This window comes from Dufourea novaeangliae, unplaced genomic scaffold (genome assembly GCF_001272555.1).
Source record: "Dufourea novaeangliae isolate 0120121106 unplaced genomic scaffold, ASM127255v1 scaffold89, whole genome shotgun sequence".
Lineage (NCBI taxonomy): Eukaryota > Metazoa > Arthropoda > Insecta > Hymenoptera > Halictidae > Dufourea > Dufourea novaeangliae.
The window spans coordinates 4425704-4446225 of record NW_015373988.1 but is presented as its reverse complement, the minus strand read 5'-3'; the positions used below and the strand labels follow the sequence as shown (position 1 = coordinate 4446225).

At 38.8% G+C, this 20522-nt stretch overlaps 1 protein-coding gene across 1 annotated transcript in view; it reads left to right on the top strand.

The window, feature by feature from the left end:
* LOC107187466 (fasciclin-1) overlaps positions 1-8724 on the top strand; it is a 198059-nt gene extending 189335 nt beyond the window's left edge. The window contains exons 13-16 of the mRNA XM_015575571.1: positions 1206-1368; positions 2351-2495; positions 2770-2811; positions 8534-8724. Coding sequence (XP_015431057.1) covers positions 1206-1368; positions 2351-2495; positions 2770-2811; positions 8534-8724 — 541 coding nt within the window. The remainder of the gene's footprint in view (positions 1-1205; positions 1369-2350; positions 2496-2769; positions 2812-8533) is intronic.
* The last annotated feature ends 11798 nt before the right edge of the window (positions 8725-20522 follow it).

Below are 20522 nucleotides of genomic sequence, written 5' to 3'. Positions count from 1 at the left end.
TCCCTTTATACGATAGCTATCGTTACTCGATGCACTGGATGGATGGATGGTGATGTCAGCATTCCATCACCCCACACCATGACATCCGGCCCATAGCCCATCCATTCCAGTATCTCTCCGGGTGGCGTGCGCCAGGCGATGCCTGTACGTCACACAAGTGCGTTTACGAATACCCTACCGGGATCCCCTATCATCGATTTGTTTGCCCACCGTTCTTTCCAATCTTTTACCCTGGGTCTCCGAGATCTTGGTGCACAGAGCCATTGAAAACACGGATCCGCGAACGCGCACACTCGAAGGGAAGACCATCGAAATCGAGGCCTTCTGGTAGTCTCTTAGGCGTTTCATATCCAACGATCACTATGCAACTCGGATTACCCTTACCCCGTCGACAATCATTTGAACGAATACAGTAATTCCTCGATGAATGCGACACCAGTAACAGCGTTATTCCCATCAATAGGGGAGTCTTAATTAAAACAGAGTAAACGGAAGCTAAGCAGAGGCTCGGCTTCAGGCGAAAAATAAATTTATGAGGGGCTGAAAGCCTTTTCGCTTCGCCACGAATGCTCCGTAGTAGATCCAAGTACGTCGTACTCATAGAGAAATTACTCTATATCTATTTATCGATGTCGACTTCTAGTGCGTATAATGATCCGCAGTCCCCCAGTGTTAACCACGCACCTAACATCCCACCAAACACAAGACACACACACGATGTGCCCTGTTTTCCCCTTTCTTTACCCCTTTTCCTGTTTTTCTTTTTTTTTTTAGATATAATACCTAAACTTGTGTTTGGTGGAATGTTGGGTGCGTTGTTGACACTGAAAGTAGGTATTGCGTCATTATTTTTTGTATCCGAGGAAATAAAAATGGAGATTACATATTGTCCGTGGTTGAATAAAACTAACATCATTATACGCACTAGAAGTCGACATCGATGAGTAGCATTGTCGATGAAATGATTGTCGGTGAGGTAAAGCTAACCCGTGCATCTCTAGTCTTTCATTGTTGCGAGGCTTCCATTGAAACGGATAAGTTCTCGAGAATGAAGTCGGGAATCGTTCGATCCTCGTCGCGTTTGTACAGGGGAGCTCTCGATCGTGCTTTTGTTTCGTGAAGCTTTTTTTCGCACGGTAAAGGGAAACGCGATTTCTCCGTGTAGAATTAACAAACGATTGACTCTGTTTCTCATCCTCTTGCAGCACCACCTACTTCCTGGGCCAACGACGCGACTTCAACGAGCAGCTGAACGATACGACGAAGCGTTTCACTTATTTCGCTCCGCGCGACTACGCTTGGAACGTGGCGGAGATAAACTTCCCGTCCGCCTCGAAGAAACTCTTTATGCCTGACTTCAGTTATCAGGTGAGTATCGTGGTTGTTGATCTGTCTGTTAGGCTGTTTGTTAATCCCGAGTACGATAAAGAAGAATTGATAATCTTTAGTTCATTGCCAAGTGTAATATTTTCATTTGTTAAAGTTAACGTTAATTGTATGGTTGTCGGTAACATTGACCATTTTCGTGTGTAATGACTTAATATACTTTTTGTCAAAATGCCCGATCATCATTCATGTGTAAAGTGTTATGAATCATTGTGATTTCGTCAAGTATAATTTTTATCGTTTTGCACAAACAATTGAAGCACTACTGTAGATTTTGCAATGAGAAGGGGGATAATAGAACAAAAGAAAAGACCATTTATTTTCCATCGACACTCGATAATTTTTGAAGATGTAAACAATTAAAGCTACGAACCATTAAGGATATACATACTATTATGAATATAAGTCAAAGTTATATAAGTAGAACAGAAATATATCACTGAACGGGATTCAATCCCAGGATTTCCGATTTGCCAACCAAACAATCTTGCACTTCAGTAAGTTCAACTTATATTTGTAGTACATCTTAAAGGCGCGCAACTTTAATTGTTTTTATCTTTAAAATTGTCGAAAGTCTACACCTAATATTTCATATACATCATTAGGAACCTATATACTATCATCTTACATAACTCCATTAAAATCAAAGTGGGACATTTGGGGTCCTTCCCTTGCTAGACTTAATAAATACAGTAAATCCTCCACGAGTGTTCGAAGGCTGCTCGGCGCTGACAAGGAGAGTTCCACGTATGTAATGTTAATTTTTTAATAAGGTTTAGCACAGTAATTGGAGCTTAGAATTCTGAAGCCGAGAATATTTGTTACAACCGCATATCTTTATTAGTTTATGCAATATTTAATATTCAGTGCCGAAGAGTCTTCGAACACTCATCGAGGATTCACTGTAACGGTGTCTATTACGGAGCAAAATCAAATTTCATGGACAACTTTGGTATGTTTCCAGACAAAACAAATTCTCGAACGACATCTCGTGATAGCGAACGAGGCGTTCACCATGGCCAAGCTGAAGGAGATGAAGCACAACGGCACCATCATCCTTCCAGCGGCCAGGGATAGTCTGAAGCTTCGAGTCCGGGAGCATAGCGAAAGTAAGTACGAGAACCGCCCAGTTCCATGGCAATCATGTCTGCAATAATATAGCACACTATTGCAATATCCGGATTATTGTCAGATACACATTCCAACGTGTCTGTTTGTCTCGAATTCTGTCAGTTTGAACGTAATCTGTCCGACAGTAGTAATTGTTTGTTACTGTTACGTGATGTAAAACCTATATCAAGCCTGAACGCTCCTATCGCGAGCACTGTTTCCCCCACAACACTCTGTTCATTCTCAAACCTGGTGCTATTTGGTTGGATTTAGATGACAAGTACGACGAAAACGCGATCCATCCAGAAACATTCGGTGAGTTCAGTTCAGTGTTTAGACGTCGCCGATGAGCGACGACACGTGCTTCCATCTGTAAGAGCACGCACGATGTGTCAGTTTTTGCGAAAAAAAAAAAGAAAAAACGGTTTACTCAGCGCACTATCACGCACCGCGTCGCCAACGCCCAGCGTAGACACACTTAGATACGTTTTCCGTGGATCCTCGATCGACAAGGAATCGCGGAGAACGCTGGACAACCTGGGAAACCAGTGTGATTTCTTTTGGGTGAAATTTGGTAAAATAATTCGATGTTTACACGGCGGTGATAAACGTATCGGATGAACTATCAAGGCTCCTTGTTTTGACAATGATTCGACACTTCAACTTCGTCAAAATTCATTACTTCTTGGCAAAGAAACGTGTTTACGTGGGAACTCGAAACAGGGATGTGCTCCAATGTGTTTTAAAATGAATTTAAATATGTTTCCGTGATTTTTATAATTAAAAATGGCGTCCATTGCGGTTCTTTTTAGTATTGTGAATTCTTCAAAACATTTATCGTGGTATAATAAATAGACTGCGGAAGTGTAAATTTACAATGTATAAAATTCCAGTAAATACAGATTTATATGAAGTCATTTATAGAAACAGAGGTCAAATAGAATCATATTTATATTATTGACAGGTTGATGGCCACAGTGAAAAGAGCCGTACGTAGCCAGACACACTTTTAGATAATAGAAGCTGTCGGGTTTGTTTTACATTATACTGCGATATTAATTTTACGCAAAAATTTACTTTTACACACTGGAGAGTATACGTCCAACTTTATTTAAATTGCAATATTCAATTACAAATCCATTTAAAGGTGCCCATCCCTGAGCAGAGCTTCAAATAAATAAATTTCTACGTAAACATAAATCGTTTCTTTCGTTTAACAGAAGAAATCTAGAATCCTTAAGAGTTTGCTTGGTGCAAATGTCTACGAAGTTTCAAACAATCTACGTGGGGGGTCGTTGTATGAGAATTCATCTGATCACGTGTCCTCGTTCGCGTCGTTTCACATTTCCTCGTTACAGCTGCGTTTACATCAGATCAAGTACACGCGTTTCATGCAGGCTTAAAAGGAATGCTTTTCTCTTTTTTTTTTCTTTCCTCTACTCTGAGAACGTAGATCGCGCTTCGCTTCACGATTGTTGCTTCTTGGAACGTATACGCCTCTGCACGTAAACGACGGTTTTTTCCGTCGATCTGCATCCGAGCGAAAAGGAGAACCGTTGATCGGAATAAAATAGATGCGGCTCACACTTTGGTTTATTTTTTAGTTGCTTCTCTTTTTCTTTCTTTCATTGGTTGCGACGAAACCAGTCGAACGTTTAATTATTTCGAACGAAACCTAACAAATTCGGTATCAATGAATGTAATTGTACAATATTTGTACAGTTTATTGTACTGTTTACAGCGAAGGAGCAACTAAAATATGCTAGCAACTTTGAAATACTAAAATATGCTAGAAACAAAGGGCAATTTTCTTTTATTTTCAAACAAACAGATCTTTTCGATTCATTTACCATTCGTATGATAAAAGTCATAAAACAGTTTGACTATTGACACCTAATTGTATTTCCTAAATTATATTTAGTTTTCTGTTATTTCTATCAAACAAACAAGTCGTAGATTCGATAAAAAAAAACAGTAAGGACAGGACCATGACGAAATATTAATTCCAAATTTCAATAGATTCCTTTCATATCTGTTTTCAATTTAATAAAGAGAATTTCACTGTGCTTTTTTTATCAATTAGATTTGTGATCGTTCGTCATAAAAAATGAATATACAGTTATTTCTCTATATATGATAACCTAAGTTTGTACATTCTCGATAAAACGAAATTTATCGCAATTATCTTATGGACCTTCATCGCGAATAATATCTCCCCTTATTGATGTAAATAGCAGAAACATCTCAGGCGATTTACTTTTGTGTTCGATCTTATAATGTTTCATAATCCACCGTAACTAGCTCGTCTTTCTTCAATTATCCGTTCACTGCCCGTCTTCTGTCCACGATTTGTTGTCCAGACACGCAAAGATTAACTTTTCATTAGCAAACGGATCTCTTGCATCCGTATTGTTAGTAACAATTAACGTGACTGAGTTTTACAGATTTCGACGTGTATCGTACACTCAATGATACGAACAATTCACACGGTGAGTAGTATCCTTTTACAATTTTGCGAGAAAAGGATCGACGTATTTTTACGTTTTCGCATCGCTTATCGCTGCTTTAACTGAATCGATTGAGCTTGCTGGAACGAGCACAGAATTGTGTTAGTCTTCTGCTGAAGCACGAAACAAATACGGGCGAGTAGTCGTGCTCATCGTCGTCGTCGATGATCTTGAGATCATCATTCGTGGTAAAACAAAAAAGACAATTCGTGTACATGTACCCCTTACAATTGTACATATACGAGTTCGTGGTTCGCATTTTTGTTGCGTATACTTAACGTGAATATTTGTAAATTAATTTTCCAAAGACCTCATTGTTACTGCTGACGCTATTGCGTGATTATTTGTAATTGCATAAAAAATGGTCACTTTTCTTAAAATTAGTGGATGCAAGGCCTGAGTTTAAGAAAGTTGAATATTTCTCTTGGTCTATCGATTGCAAAAATATTTAATAAGACAGAAAGATTAACAAATCAATCAGAAATGACAGAAAATTGTTTATTGTATATCATAAAAAATAATCCGAGAATAGTGTCGTTTAATACTAGAGCTACCAAACCTGTCAAAATGACAGATTTGATATTTCATGATTAATGAAATTATAATAGTGCTTTTGGCGGAATTTTTGTTGGCTTTTAATTTATTATATATTTATGTTGCACTATATTATGCTAAATGGTACTATATGTTATCTATATATTACTATATTATACAGTTTAATTTAGTATAACATTCAACGTTGGTAGTTCTATTGTTAAATACGCGATTCGATCGTGGTAACTGTGGTGACTGAAAACAACTGTGAAAAAGTAATCAAAAAAGTATAGGAGTTGCAATAAATTGTGGGTTCTCGTAATCTACAAGGCATTCATCGTGTTATCTAAACAAATGGGAGATCGGTACGCGCGTAAATTTGTATTATGTCCATTTCCTGGGAGAAAATACGACGGAACAGGGAAAACTTTCGGATCTGTATGGATGCAAAACACGTCTGCGTGAAAATACGTTGGGCTCTATCTCCTTTTGCAAGAATAAATGAGCGAATCGAATCAACACCAGATGTCTGTAAATTGTCCTCAACTTGCAGTATCAACGTCCAATAGTAACATGCATTTTCTTGTAAAAAAAATGTTGTATTACATTGCAGTGTTGAGAAAAGTTTCCAGAGTATCAAGAGTCAAATTTCTTTTCTCTTATCATCAACAGGCACTAATACAAAGGCTTCAATAATAGATCAATGTATTTGTTGTACCAATAAGTACTTGACTCTAGTTTCAATATAGTGGATCTTTCCAATCTTCTGTTTAATCAAAATGGCGGAGAGTAATGAGAAGAAATACCGAATATTATTGAAGTAAGATGAGTATTTGAATATGTAGAATTTAAAAAGAAATTATCGGATTACCTAGTGGTACACCTAATATACGGGGTGTGAATAAAAATTTGGGAATATCTTGCATTTGAAAATCTACAAACGTACTTACAGATAGAAATCGTACATGGTGTAAAATACCAAATTTCTCTTCCAAGAATATTGGTACACCTAATATACGGGGTGTGAATAAAAATTTGGGAATATCTTGCATTTGAAAATCTACAGACGTACTTACAGATAGAAATCGTACATGGTGTAAAATACCAAATTTCTCTTCCAAGAATAGAATTACAGTAATAATTGAAACAATCGCGAACAATTCCACGCTGCCCAAATGTTTTCGTTCTTTTCGAAATTACGAGAGGGTAGTTTGTACATGAAAACTGGGGGAGAAAAAATTCGTTGAAACAACGTTCGGTTCTCGGGGACGCAGCAATTTCGCGGCTTCCGGACACTCCGGGGTTAGGCGGAGCACCCAGGAAGAACGTGCACAATTATGGTCCGGTGCCGCAAGACGATTTATTATGCGCCTTTCGGCCGCCATTTAAATGCAAATTCGTTGATTACCCCCGGTGGTAATTGCTACGTGCTCATGCGGTCATTCGCTCGGCCGCAAATTGCGAATCGCCAAAGCGTTTTCCCGTTTGCAAACGCCTCGGTAGTGTGTCGATTTTTTAAACTATGAAAAGAAAACTGTGACAGAGGGGGAGGGGGGCAAGACGAACGAAAACGTTGGCGGTATAAAAGGAACATTGAACGGGTACCGGTAAATTTTCTGTTTTTAAAATGTAATCGGGAAAGGCGATTGCACGCGGTAGAAATAAAAATAATAGATGTTCGTGGTTAGAAAAGGGATGAATGAAAATGTGATAAGGTAATTAAGGTATAAGAGAACGTGGAAATGAAAAGATAAGAGTTACAACGGGAATTATACCCGCGCTGTGTGCCTGAATTGTATATCTGGAAAAGGGGTAACACGAATTGGGAGTGTAACGAATGGGCTTTATTTCGTACGATTACCTTGTTTGCACTTTGTTTAACCACTTATTCCCTTTATACACGCGTCTCTTCTTCTCTTTCTGTTCGCCCTTTCTAATTATATGCTTTATCTTGTTACGTGTAATTAAGATACGATTAATATATGCTGCTTTCTTCTCAGTCATATTTTACAGGCTTTTATGTAACTGTTAGGTTGCACCATGTGGAATTGCGGTCTGTGTAGAACGAAACGAGGACACTGTATTGCGGTGAATAGAATATTGATACGATCGAACTATACGCTATCGTGATTAATTATAATTAAAAATATTACATTGACTGTCAGTTATCCATATGATGCAGCTTAATATGTATATACTTCGAAGAATCTTGCTGAAGTCACCAGTATTCATAAAAGAATTTCACTAATATTTCCTTCTTAAGCCGTGTCTACACTATATAGTATAACAAGTTATATAGCAAAGTTATAATACTTGTTAGAAAAACAGAAAGAAAAATTTTATACAACATGATGTAACATAACATTTTCCATGTTATTATAGCAAGTAGTTGTATGTTACCCATCAAGTATTACACCATTATTAATACTGAAATGCGAAATGGTAAACAAATTTGTTACAGAATTATCCAAAAGATGTAACTTTATAAAAGTTATAAAAACATGCTGTACAACAAAGTTATACAACAATTTCTTATATAACACTGTTCTGCTACATAGTGTAGACGCAGCTTTACCGAATTCCTCCATCACTCAACGATACGTTAAATTTACCCATAATAGACGCAAATTCCATAAATCATTTCATAGAACGTTCAATTTCTCTCACCTATATCGACGAATCCAACGTCGAGGGACAATAAAACTCGAGGCAAAACCGGATAACATCTCATTCGATCGAAAATCATTCGACTATATCGCCATATGCATTTTGCGTCATTGCGTACCGTAGACAAAGAACATTACTCGAACCTTCTAACTAGCGCCATCTGGCTCCCATGCTCGACAAATAACCGCTCACACACCGGTAACCCGTCTGTCGCTGGCAACATCGCAAAAATCGCTTCGTTACGTCCTCGTCCATCGGTCGTTCGGATGATCCACATCGCAACAGCTTCTCGATCCACACTGATCGTGTCCACTGTTCCTCTTTTGCAGGTTACGAGATCGGTTGGGGCGGCAAGTGGATCCAGGTGTTCCGTCCGGACGTGGAGTGCACCAACGGTATCATCCACGTGATCGACGAGGTGCTCCTAAAGGACAGCGACGTGAGGGTGAGGGGAGCCGCGTCTGTGATCAGTCTGGCACCGCATCTGATCATGATCCTAGTGGCCAAGTGGCTGCTTTAAGGACCTACACCCTAGAGTCTGTCATAGATGCACCTAGGAATTTAATTCGGGACCGTCTCCGATCGTGCTCGTCTAGGAAAGGTCCGGCTGCGTGTATGTGTGTGTGTGTATGTGGGAATCAGACTTGAACTCTCGAATGATCGTCATGTACGATCTACAGGGTGGTCGTCTGATCCTCCGAGAACTGGACTAGTCCCGGATCCCAACCAGAGATCCGTATTCACCGAGACGACGCTGCGCGAACTGTGTTCGAGGGTTTCAACCCCCCCCACCTTCCTTCTACCCTCTAAAAGAAAAAGAGAAAAGTTCGAAATGTGTTCCCTTGCTACGAGAGAAACGGTCGAGAGAATCGACCGATCGGGGACGATCCTGAACGAAAAAGCGGGGCAACGGGTCCGAGGCTCTTGGGGCGGATCTCCAAGGATGGCGTTTCTCGATCGGACAAGAGCCAAACGGACAAGTCGGGCTTTTAAACGGTCGAAGCTTAACCGAAACACGTACGATTTAACGCGGTCTCAGCGTCTAATCACGATCAGCCGCGTGTACGGAGCGAGGTGTTCGATAAAACGTGTTGAGGATTCTACTGATTCGAGATTGTTATCGCGTCGACGCAGGACTAAGAGGTAGTTCGGCCTCGTGAGAGGACGAAGATGATTAAAAAAAAAAGACATTAGCTGATGAGGATCGCGTGGCGGAGTTTTGCGAGTTTTTCGGGGACGCCATCGATCGTACCAAATGATTTAATCAACCGTACCAATGTAATTTAGAGAAACTTAACGAGGAACGAACGTGTGGAGGCGCAGAGCTAGAGATTTCGGGGAACTTTCTTCGATTACAATATCGGCCGATGGAGAGAGGGGTGGCGTTTTTCTATGGTTGTTCAATTTCCCGTTTTCCCGTTAACCAAGGAACATAAGTATATAATAAACAGTGAGAGTCGAAACTGAGTATAGACCCTGCGAAGTAAGATTATATCAGTAATACAGTTGGATATGATTTTCTTAACATTTTCGGAATGAATGCCAAAAAGTCCGAGAAAAAGATATTCGAAGGTATAACTTCAAAGTTTTGTAAATATCGTTGAACATGGTGAATTGTACTCTTATAGTTTGGGGCAGCATTGCGACCTCTGGTGTGGGTCAGTCACTATGGACAAATTTGGATGTTTAAATTTGTTAAAATCAAATTCAGTTGCAAGTGCATTCGTGGGTCCTTTAGTGATATCGTGACCCAAAATATGCAGCAAAGGTGGTTAAAAATTGTTTGCTGTAAAACACGTTTAATCATTTAAGCCCTCCTTCACAGTTACCAGATCACCATCTAATAAAGCATCTATGCAAAATATTAGATTCTAAATTCAGAGTAATAAATATGAATGAAACCGATACTTTCAAAGTGTATGCTCACTTTTGATTCTCACTGTACGTGCATGAGATTTTGCGTGAATCGCGCGACATCGAGACACAAGTATGGAGTTCGTAATACGAGGATCGTGTCCGTTTTATTGCTGATGGTTCTTAGCTGAAAGGCAGGTGTAAATGTGTCCCGCGTCTAGTTCAGTCCAACGCCGTCGATATTCAGGCCATAAACTATCATACGAAACACGTCTCGCCTAATCGTGGTATCTTCGGTTTCATTTGACAACGGATGCGCTATAGTTCTGTGTGCGAGTGTGTGTCGAGTGTGGATGCGTGTGAGCGTCGTTTCCGTTCGATCGACGAATCGCGTCGTCGAGACGGACTGGCCGAAGGGGATCGATCGAAGAATCGATTTATTGCGTCGTTTCGACGTACATTCGGTAAAATCGAAGGTACAGTGAATCATCGATGAGTGTTTGAAGGCACCTCGGTATTGTATATTAAATATTTCGTAAACTAATGGCCGTATACGGTTGATATAAACATCATTGGCTTCAGAATTCCAAGCTCTATCGCTGTGCTAAACCTCGTTAGAAAATTAACGATACATCTAGGGATCTTTTCTTGTCAATGTCGAAACTTCTTCGAACACTTATCGATGATTTACTGTATTTGGAAAAGTGTACGCGTGTACTGGTTCCTCCGCGATAAACGTTGGATTCGCATGGCCTCTCGACGCACGATTCACGACCGAAGAGATGACTTCCGGTTACACTTGCTCTTCTGTATCATATCGTACTACACTGTCTACTTACTGATAAATACTGCCACGTCGCAATTGCAGGCCAAAACGAGCTTGTGACATGAGTTTTTGTACGATTAGAGGAAGCGGGAAGCTTTATCCATTAGTGACTTGATCACATTCCGACGTTACGCGCGCTGGTCCGCTCGAGATAGAATCGTGCTCGAAGAAGAACCGGAAGCACGAGAGGAACGCTTCCGTTTTTACCTTTTTTTTTTTTTAATGCGATTTCTTACGTTCGATCCGAGAATTTTATCGAGCTGGTATCTTTATCGTTGCTTAAATATTTTACCAGAAGTATATATATATAATGATATGAATTTTATAAATGGACACGATACTTATACACTGTTGAAAATCCTTAATAGATTTATACGTTACGAAACGATCCAATTGACTTTCGAATAACATTATTACGATCGCGAACATATCGTTGTCTGTAATTATTATTGAAATTCAAAGTTTATCGAATGTTTTCGACGGGAAGAAATGATTAAAAAGGATCGAACGTGTGTCATTGAGAAAATCGCGATCGACGAGAATACGATGGACAAATGTTAAAGGGAAGCATTACTCGGAAGCGACTTTTCCTTTCACACGATTCGCTCGGGCAGACCTTTACACGTAACACCGTAAAATACTCTTTCAGAAATTCCTTTTTCTCATCGACTGTACAGTACTACGTATAATATATCTATAAATACATATATATATAGGGACATCAACGCCAACGCACCGCGTCACAATCGAGTCGCCATAGAGATCACAGCCGGGTTCGAGGTTTTATTTCGACGTCGAATCAGTTTAACCTTTCCTGATCGCGATGTATCGACTGTACAACCTGAACGACCAGAAAAATGAACAATTAACACTAGAACTACCAAACCCGTCCAAATTACGGAAATCAATTTTGTTATTTTTTACTAATCACACTGAAATCATAAAAGTGCTTTCGTCGATATTCATGTCGACCTTTAATTCATTATACATTCTAAATTACACTATATTATGCTACACATCGCATAGAATAAATCTTACACATACATACATCATATAGAATAAATATTAATATATTATGAAATTTCATTTGATATACATTCAACGCTGATAATTCTAGTGTTAATTCAACACCCTCGTGGCGATTGATCGTCGCTCGAGATTATACGATTTTGTATCCGTGTGTATGATCGCGAAAGGTCGAACTGCAGCCGACTATTAAAAGCGACGGACAAAAAGGGCAAGAATTACGAACAACGTTTCATTCCCCACGAGAGTTAGTCAGAGCTTAGCTATGTGTGTACAAGTAATTACAGATTACAATAAAAAAAAAAAAAAAGCTAGCGCGTGTGTCTATTAAACGGAGCGAGCAGAGATAAGCAATGAGAATCAAAGAAAATAGACCACGTGTCGAGGGTACCGGAAACACAGAGAAGAGGGTGAGGAAAGAAATCCCTCGAAATTTCGTTTTCCTCTGGACCGAAAAATAATCGTGACAATTGTGGGAGAGTCGTATAGAAACCGAAACGCCGAAACACAATGGGGAATACGACGATCGAGAGCGATCGGATTGCTAGCTGATATTAGATCGCGCTTCCGGTCGCGTCGGCCGCCATTAGCGAAACGAGACTTATACTTAAGGACGCATACATACAGCTACCACAATTTTTCCTCCGACGGAAGCGGGGGAACGAGGAAAAAAAATACCAAGAATTAAGGATTAATAGGGAATTCGATGTTATACGTGTTGATATCAGTCTATACATTATTATAATAATTATTACATATTTATATATACATAAACTCTAACTAAAACACTGTTTGTTCGTTAGATAAGGACTAACTTAAAAAAAAAAAACGAGAAAAAAAGTAAATAGCGAGACTATTTCTTCGTGTAGACGCGTCTTTAATGTTCAGCTTGTTCAAGCATTACGCCGAAACTGAAATAACACATTACATTCGCAGCCGTTGTGCGCGTGGGTGTTTGCGAGAGGTGTGAATGGAATTACGAGAGAATCTTCGAACGGAATTTCTATATAGAAATGCGTCGTCGCACGGAACTCCGCGAAAGTATCACCTGTTAAAGAAAAAAAAGAAAAAAAAAAATGAAAAACGAAGAAAAAGACAGCATATCCGGTTCCTTTGTGTCCCTTCGCAGACGTTTCCTTTTAACGAAACGGTCCTAAACACACCGCGGAAAAACTCGACGTACATACGAAACATTTGTATGAGAAAACGAACTCGTGTACGGACGAGAAATTAACCAGCGATTTTTTTCGTCCATTCTGTTGCGCGTCATTCAAGCAAGTGCCATTTTCTCGTGAGAGAATCCCTTGAAGTGTCACACGTTCCGGGTGGGAAACTCGATACGTGATAAATGTAGGAATACTCATACTTAAGATAAGTCTTGATTTAAACGAAAATTCGTCTGCTTCGGATTTGTTCGTGGAAAGATTATTGAATGTATTTATGTATTCGTCTAATTTAGAATCGCCGTTCTTTTAAGATTATCAATCGTTCTATCGTATTATATACTTACAATTAATCGAAGAAGAATTTACATCGTCTCGTTCGTTGTAAGTACTTCGATATTGTACACGCGAGAGAATCAAAGAGTGACCCCAAAAATGAGGGGATTTCTCGCTCGTTTGTGGTTCCATGATTTTCGAACTGAATTTTCTACCAAACATTTTATGCTGAGACATCAATCGTAACGAATCTCAAGTTGAGCCGACAGTTAGTTTCTGAGGTACTGGAGGTAAAATAAGTAAAAATTCATTAACAACCTGATTAATTATCTTATTATCAACATAAATTTTTTATTGTTATTAGTATCTCGAGATACAACCATTAAGAAAAAAAATTTTCAAAGTTTCGGAGTTAAGACTTCAAAGAATATTTGTTGTTTTCTAGGTTGATATTCTTTATATTCTTTGGACCAATGAGACGTAAATTGAGTAACTAAATTTGTTGAAAAATAGATTTAAAACAGTTGAGAACTAGGACGACGAATTATCGGTTCAATTAAAAAATTTGTTATGACTGTCTCATCATAAGCTATCATTTGGCAGAAAATTCTGTTCCAAAATCGTGATATTAAAAGTACGTTTTTTGAGTCACTCTTTAGTTCACAAGCATTTATTTACACAAGCAGCCTCGTGCTTCAGTACCTTCGCCAAAGAAACAGTGATCGCATCGTTTGTCCCGCGTTCCCTCGCAACGGAGATCAATCGGCAGCGCCGCGTGTCGAAATCGAAACTGTTCTGATTGATCTCTTTCACGCTAGTCGAATTCGCCCCGTAATCGTTCGTACATTTTCACGGTACATTACACACACGGTGGCCTCGGTACGACAAAATGAAACAGAAAAACCATCGGTGCGCGTTTAGCTTTTCAACGTGATCAGAACGGTACCAATCGTCAACGCGCATTCTTAGCGTCTCTAAACGATTCGTTTCCGTCGACCCTACATTTTTTTTTCCCCTCGTTTACTTCATAATCATCCGGTCGTTGGAAAACCGGTGATTTTTTGCTCACGGTGAATCGGAAATCAGCATCCCATTCGAGCTTAATTCGACGCGTGTCTCATAATTGAAGAACGCAACATCGCGTTGGAAAATGGTGAAATGTCGTTTTCCCTAATTTCTTCCCCTCCACTCCACCCTACCCACGAAGTCTAATTTATTCGTCGGCGTCTGATAATGTATTTTTTAATATCGATACGTAATCGTGTAATCTTTCATCGTGTTTTAAGCATTACATTAAATTATAACGACGATTGTTTTGCACGTGTGTGTGTCTCGTTTCGAACGATTTATGATCGGTACCTACGAATCCGAGAAAGAACAGGCGGCTAAGATGCTTTGTAATTTCATTTATTTTCTAATCTTTATGTACTATTTACGTAGAAAGAAAAAGAAACGAAATAAACATCGCAAGGGAATCTAAATCTGACACGTTTTTGCGATCCCAATTGCCATTTATTTAATTATTTTGTTCAATTGGAAAAGCATCTCTCCAATGGGCAAACTATCCCCGAATGTATATACATATATTATCACCCTTCAAACAAGAACGCGAGATTGTTATCGATCCTCGAGGTAATCGTTTCACATCGATCGGTATCAATTCTTTTTTTACGTAAGATTTTATTATTTCAATCGTACGAATGTAAATGTTAAGTCATCACAGGTAGGGAACACAGGTAGAAAATAATGGCGATTCTCCGCCCACATGTTTCCTACGCATGTACCTGGGCACCAAAGTGTACATCGCAAATGTTGAGGATATTGCTAGAATATAGGTCGTTGAAATTTCAAGAAGAATTCTTCACTCCCTAAATCGGAAAGAAAGTCCTACAAATTTCATTTCGGTAACGATAGAAATCAATTTTCTTTTTCCTTTGAAACTAATTTTATCGAATGAAAAATAAAGATGGAGGATTTAATTATGTTTCTTTCACGCGTTCCTGTTAATATTTCTGATTTGTAACCCCTGTAAAAAGGTCCGAATTAATAATTAAGCTCCTAACTCAGCTTCTCGATATATTGTGCATATTATGAAAAAAAATACTACGCTGCAACTAATAATTTACTCACCATTTACATTCGATTGGTCCGTAGGGAACAAAATTTAAAACCTATCAGCAAGCCAAAACATTTCAACAAAATTTCAATAGAAATGATTAAGGCAGAATGAAAAGCAACTGTTTCGTTGAAAATTATTATAGAGATGTTCACGGATGTTCGCATGGAGATCCCTTTACTGTCATTACTTTAAAATATATGAAAAGTCAGTCGTAAAGTTTACAGTATTCAGATCTAATTAGCGTGCCAATTTTTTAAGTTCTACGGAGTCGAATTTCCCGCAATTCATAGGACTTTCTTCCGCCATTATGGCGCTTGTTAGGAAACACTTTAGCAAGATTTGGCCACCTGTTGCGGAAACAGTCTGCGTGGGCATTCGAGTGTATTTCACGCTGACAGAAATTCGAGCCGCGTCTCTATCCTCGTCGTCGTAAATCCCCTCGACCCACTTGTTTTCCCAAATCGCGCGTTACCAGTTGCATTCACTATTTACATACCATGGAAAACGTCTGGCTACTTTCAGGATGCTGTCCGCCATTTTGTTGCCGATGTCCGTTCTCCTGAAAGATACTCCTTCGGTGAATGCAACCGATGACCTATGTACATCGCAGTTATGTAAATCAATACTAATTAAGGGTATATAGAAGATAACGAATAAAGAAGGAGAAAAAGAGAGAAAGTTTTTAAAGAAAAGACAACAAAAAGAAAGAAAAAGAATTTACGTGCGAAACGAGAGTGTAACTTAACGTGTAAGCGATTTAATAACTTTAAGCGTTGGATAGGCACCGTCAGATTAACAAGATTTAACTAATAAACTATTAAGGATTATTTATTAGCTATTATATATAAAGTGGATAAAAAAAGTATTCGTACACCCTTTAAAACAGAACAACTCTTTCAAAATTGGACCAAGTGACCCGAGCTTCTTTGTGAATTTAGGAGGGTTAGTGTATTAAATGATGTGTAAAGAAAATGTTGAAACAGTTGGGATTGGTCGGAATCGCAAAGAAAATAGTAAAGGTCGCTTTTTGCGACTTTTTTTTATCTGAAATTGTAATGAAAATTTAACAAATACATCGCTTAGATCTATGTTAGTTTCATTTTTCATCGAAATCGATGTTTTGAGATACAACCGGTTAAAAATATTGAAAATCGCAGTTTTTCGCAACTTTTGACCTACAACTGTAGTTATATCTAAAGATTCTTACATCTTTCGATGCCTGTTACTCGTTTCTGCATTAACCGATTTCAATAAAAGATGCAGCGTGTATATAACTGACATAAATCTTCGAAATGTATTTATTAAATTTTCATTACAGTCTCAGGCGCAAATTTGTCAAAATTTTCTTAACACACCATTTAGTAAACTAATCCTTCTAACTTCACAAAGAAGCTCAAGTCATTTGGTCCAATGTTGAAAGAGTTGTTCTGTTTTAAAGAGTGTACGAATACTTTTTTTACCCACTGTATATATATTATACAATATACCGATATTGTAGTAGGGAAATCAAATTTTACGTACCGCAGAGCTATTTGTATAAAAGTAATTTTATTTCCATTAACGATTCCATGAATTGACGTCGCTCGATACATATTTCCTTGCCAACTGTGCAGTCGGTAATACGTAGTTTTAGATGACATACAGGCTGCCTCAAAATAACTGATGCAAACTCGTAATAGGATGGATGTATTGAAAGAAAACGACGAATTGATAAAACTTTCGTAACCGCGGTCGATTTGATTCTTATTTTGGTAAGTTCGCTACCACTCTTCGCATCGCAATTTTGTATTTCCCGCCAATAAAACCGAACGAGTTTTATGTCCATTGTTACCTCGAATTATTAACGAGACTTGATTATTAGGTTTCTTTGTTAAATATTTAAAAAAAAAAAGTTACACTGTATTGAATAGAATATTAAAAATTCGACAGCCTGTCTGAGCAGTAGTTTCATAAACAAATATCTTGGTAGTGAATGTGGTAGTTATTTTCATTTTGGTCGAAGGTGTTTTGAGGGACCCTGTACATTTTAAGCGATTAATCAGCTGAGAACTTTAGTTTTCTCTCAGGGCGTATGGTATACGTCTATTACATTCATTTGTATTTTCGGAGTTAGTCATTAAGTTTCCGGTATCGTGCGCTCATCGCGGGGGACGATAGACTTCAGAGTAAGATTTTTATGCGAGGTTTCGCGTGTTTCGAAACATCTGAATTTGTAAATGTGCGTGTGTGTATGTGTGCGTGAGTCAGTACTCGTAAGGCAAACGATCCGTCATCAGTGCCGCATTAATTAGAGAATAAAGAGAAGTTTTTAAACATCAAAAATGGCACCGTGGATCGTCGTTTGCCCGTTGATCGATCATGTCACTTGTATCTCGCTTGACTACACTGTGTAGACTCCGGTCGCTTTTGCTGTATGATTTTACAAAGAATAAAGAACACCTACAAGACAGTTTAACTGGCGTTCGTTGATGGTTGCGTCCCTTTTACATGCAAACAACTGTCTACCACGTTTCATTCTTTTCAGACAGGGTATAACAGTAACTATATTTCTTCACGGAACTACGAAAATTTCATTAATATGTACATGGCAAGGAAAAGAAATGAAGATTTCTTTAGATTCCTTCTGTTCTTTTGTATATTTTTTATATGGAACACGAGAGTTGCTGTAACTATGAAAATTTTGATAGGATATTGATGCACATAATTAAAAATTTTTCAAGTACCATTCGTTCCAGGTGGCTTAGATATTCTAATAAAATAAACATACATTTTTACAATGGCGAACATTGAAACTAATTTTAGAACTTCTACACGAAGCGCAGGAAACTGTAAAATCAATAGTGTGGCGCTATCTAGCGACGACATCTAGAACTAGATTGAGAATACCTGAAAATAGTTCCAATTTCCGCCAGTAACCGGCTACTCTAATTTTACCGAAGAATACGTAGTTGCACCACAGACGAGATATAACAATTTTTTAATCTTTTACACAAATTCAATGAAATACTTTCAGGTACCCTGTTTAGGTCTATGAAATTAGAATGTTCAAAAAGAGGTAAAGAATTCATATTATTCCCATTCATTACAATTTCCCTTGCAGTAATGCCTTACCGTAAGAGTCGTCTCGTGGCCGCGGGATTCCGGGAATCGGGTAACATCACGGCGTGCGAGCGAGAGCGGTAAAGCGAGCCGCGGTATCGGTGCTCTCCGTCGGTGTTGTCGCGTGCCGAGGAATTTCATTGGTCTATGGGGGGAGGTGTGCGAGAGAGAAACTACGGTAGAGCGTGCCGCGGTATCGGTGCTCTCTGTCGGTCCAACGCGCTAGGGACGTTGCGTCACACAGTGTTTGGGTCGTTCAAGGAGTAAGGTCGTTCAAGTAGGCAAAAACAATTCAACACGAACAAACCTGCGTTCGCCCAATACATAACGGCGTTAGCTTCCTCACTTTCTCGTGAGCCGTCGCGGAGGGTGGGCGCGCGTCTCGTACTCGTCCTTTCTCTTGTTACTAACCCATTGTTTGTTGCAGGCATTCGACAACCATCAATTTATTTACTGTGCATATTATTAATGTATTTACTGTGCATATTGTTGTGTCCCCTCTCTTGTTACTAATCCCTTGTATGTTACAGACGTTCGAGAACTATTGGCTTCGATATTTATCTTCTTATGTACTGTGATTCATTTACTCTGATTTATTTACTTTGCATATTATCTATTCTATGTGTATTGTATAATGAAAAATATTTTTCCAATCAGTTATTCCATCGAAAGAAGACATCGATCAACGTCTACATCTTCAAAGCCTGCGTCTACAACTGCGTTAAGTTACTGTAAGTTAAACTTAAATCATAATTCGATATTCATTGTTATATTCATATTCATCATCACATCGTTTATTATTAATTTTAGTCTATCTATTAATAGACTTAAATTGTGATCAGCCATTGTGCATACCAAGTTATTATTAATTCATTTTGCTCGTTGATTTCTCTACACAGACTTGGGGTATGGGCAGTGGGTCTGTACCTATTATGGTACGGGCAGTGGGCCTGTGCACTAAGACTGTTTGCCGATCCCTCTGGTTTCTATTGAGAAGCCAGATATCGGACGTGTTTAGTCTTTGCCTGGTAAGTAGGATTTGGAGTAAAGGCTCGTGCGCGCCTGGGTACAACGTACCCGCCTACGGAGTAGTCGGGAGTCTGCTCCGTAAAAGGACTCTGTTTTACAGGGGATCTCGCTTGCACTACCATACTTGGTCATGACCTGTGCTCGGGTCTGGTACGTACGTGACCAGCCCAAAGGGCCTGGAAAGTGAGAGATGGATTCGGGTTTGCGAGGTTGCGCCCGTCTTTCCTATTTTCTTAAACCAGGTTCTGGCAACACTTTGATCGCGATACTTGTTCATACTGTAGTTTAACGTGGTTCATCGTAGAATTAATTTTTGGCTTGGTATATTAGGTGCGTAAACGAAATGATCGATGGAACTTTTTCCATTCCGTCTATCTCTTTCGTTTGAGTATTAGCGACTACATTGCGTTAAATTTGTTATTTCGTATTACTAGCATTAATTCGTATTAATTAGAATATTAAGATAATATTAGTTCTAAGCTGAAGAACGAAGACAACCGACGAGGGAACTTAGTTTTTTATAGGTTTAGGCTCAAGAAAGAAGTCATCCGCCGAGGGACGTTAGTACCGATAGTATTAGATAGTTAAGATTTAAGTTATTGATAAGGTTTATTGTGAAAGGTGGGTAGATGTAGAACTTGTGATTCCATCTATCTGCCTTGGGCCTCCACTCGCAGCAACCTCCTCGTGGTGAGGCCTGGGCAATCGGTATTATCTTCGGTAAAGCACTGTAAACTGAGGATAATATCGAGCTAATGGCTGCGAAATTCGAATCTATCTCATAAAACCACGTTCTATATTACATCGAACTAGGATTATTTTAGAAATCGATATGAGATTCAAAGTGTAAAAATGTCTAGTACTTTGAATGTTTTAGAAAATTATTCGAGATAAAGATGTATGGAACTACGGAAAATTACTTTAGA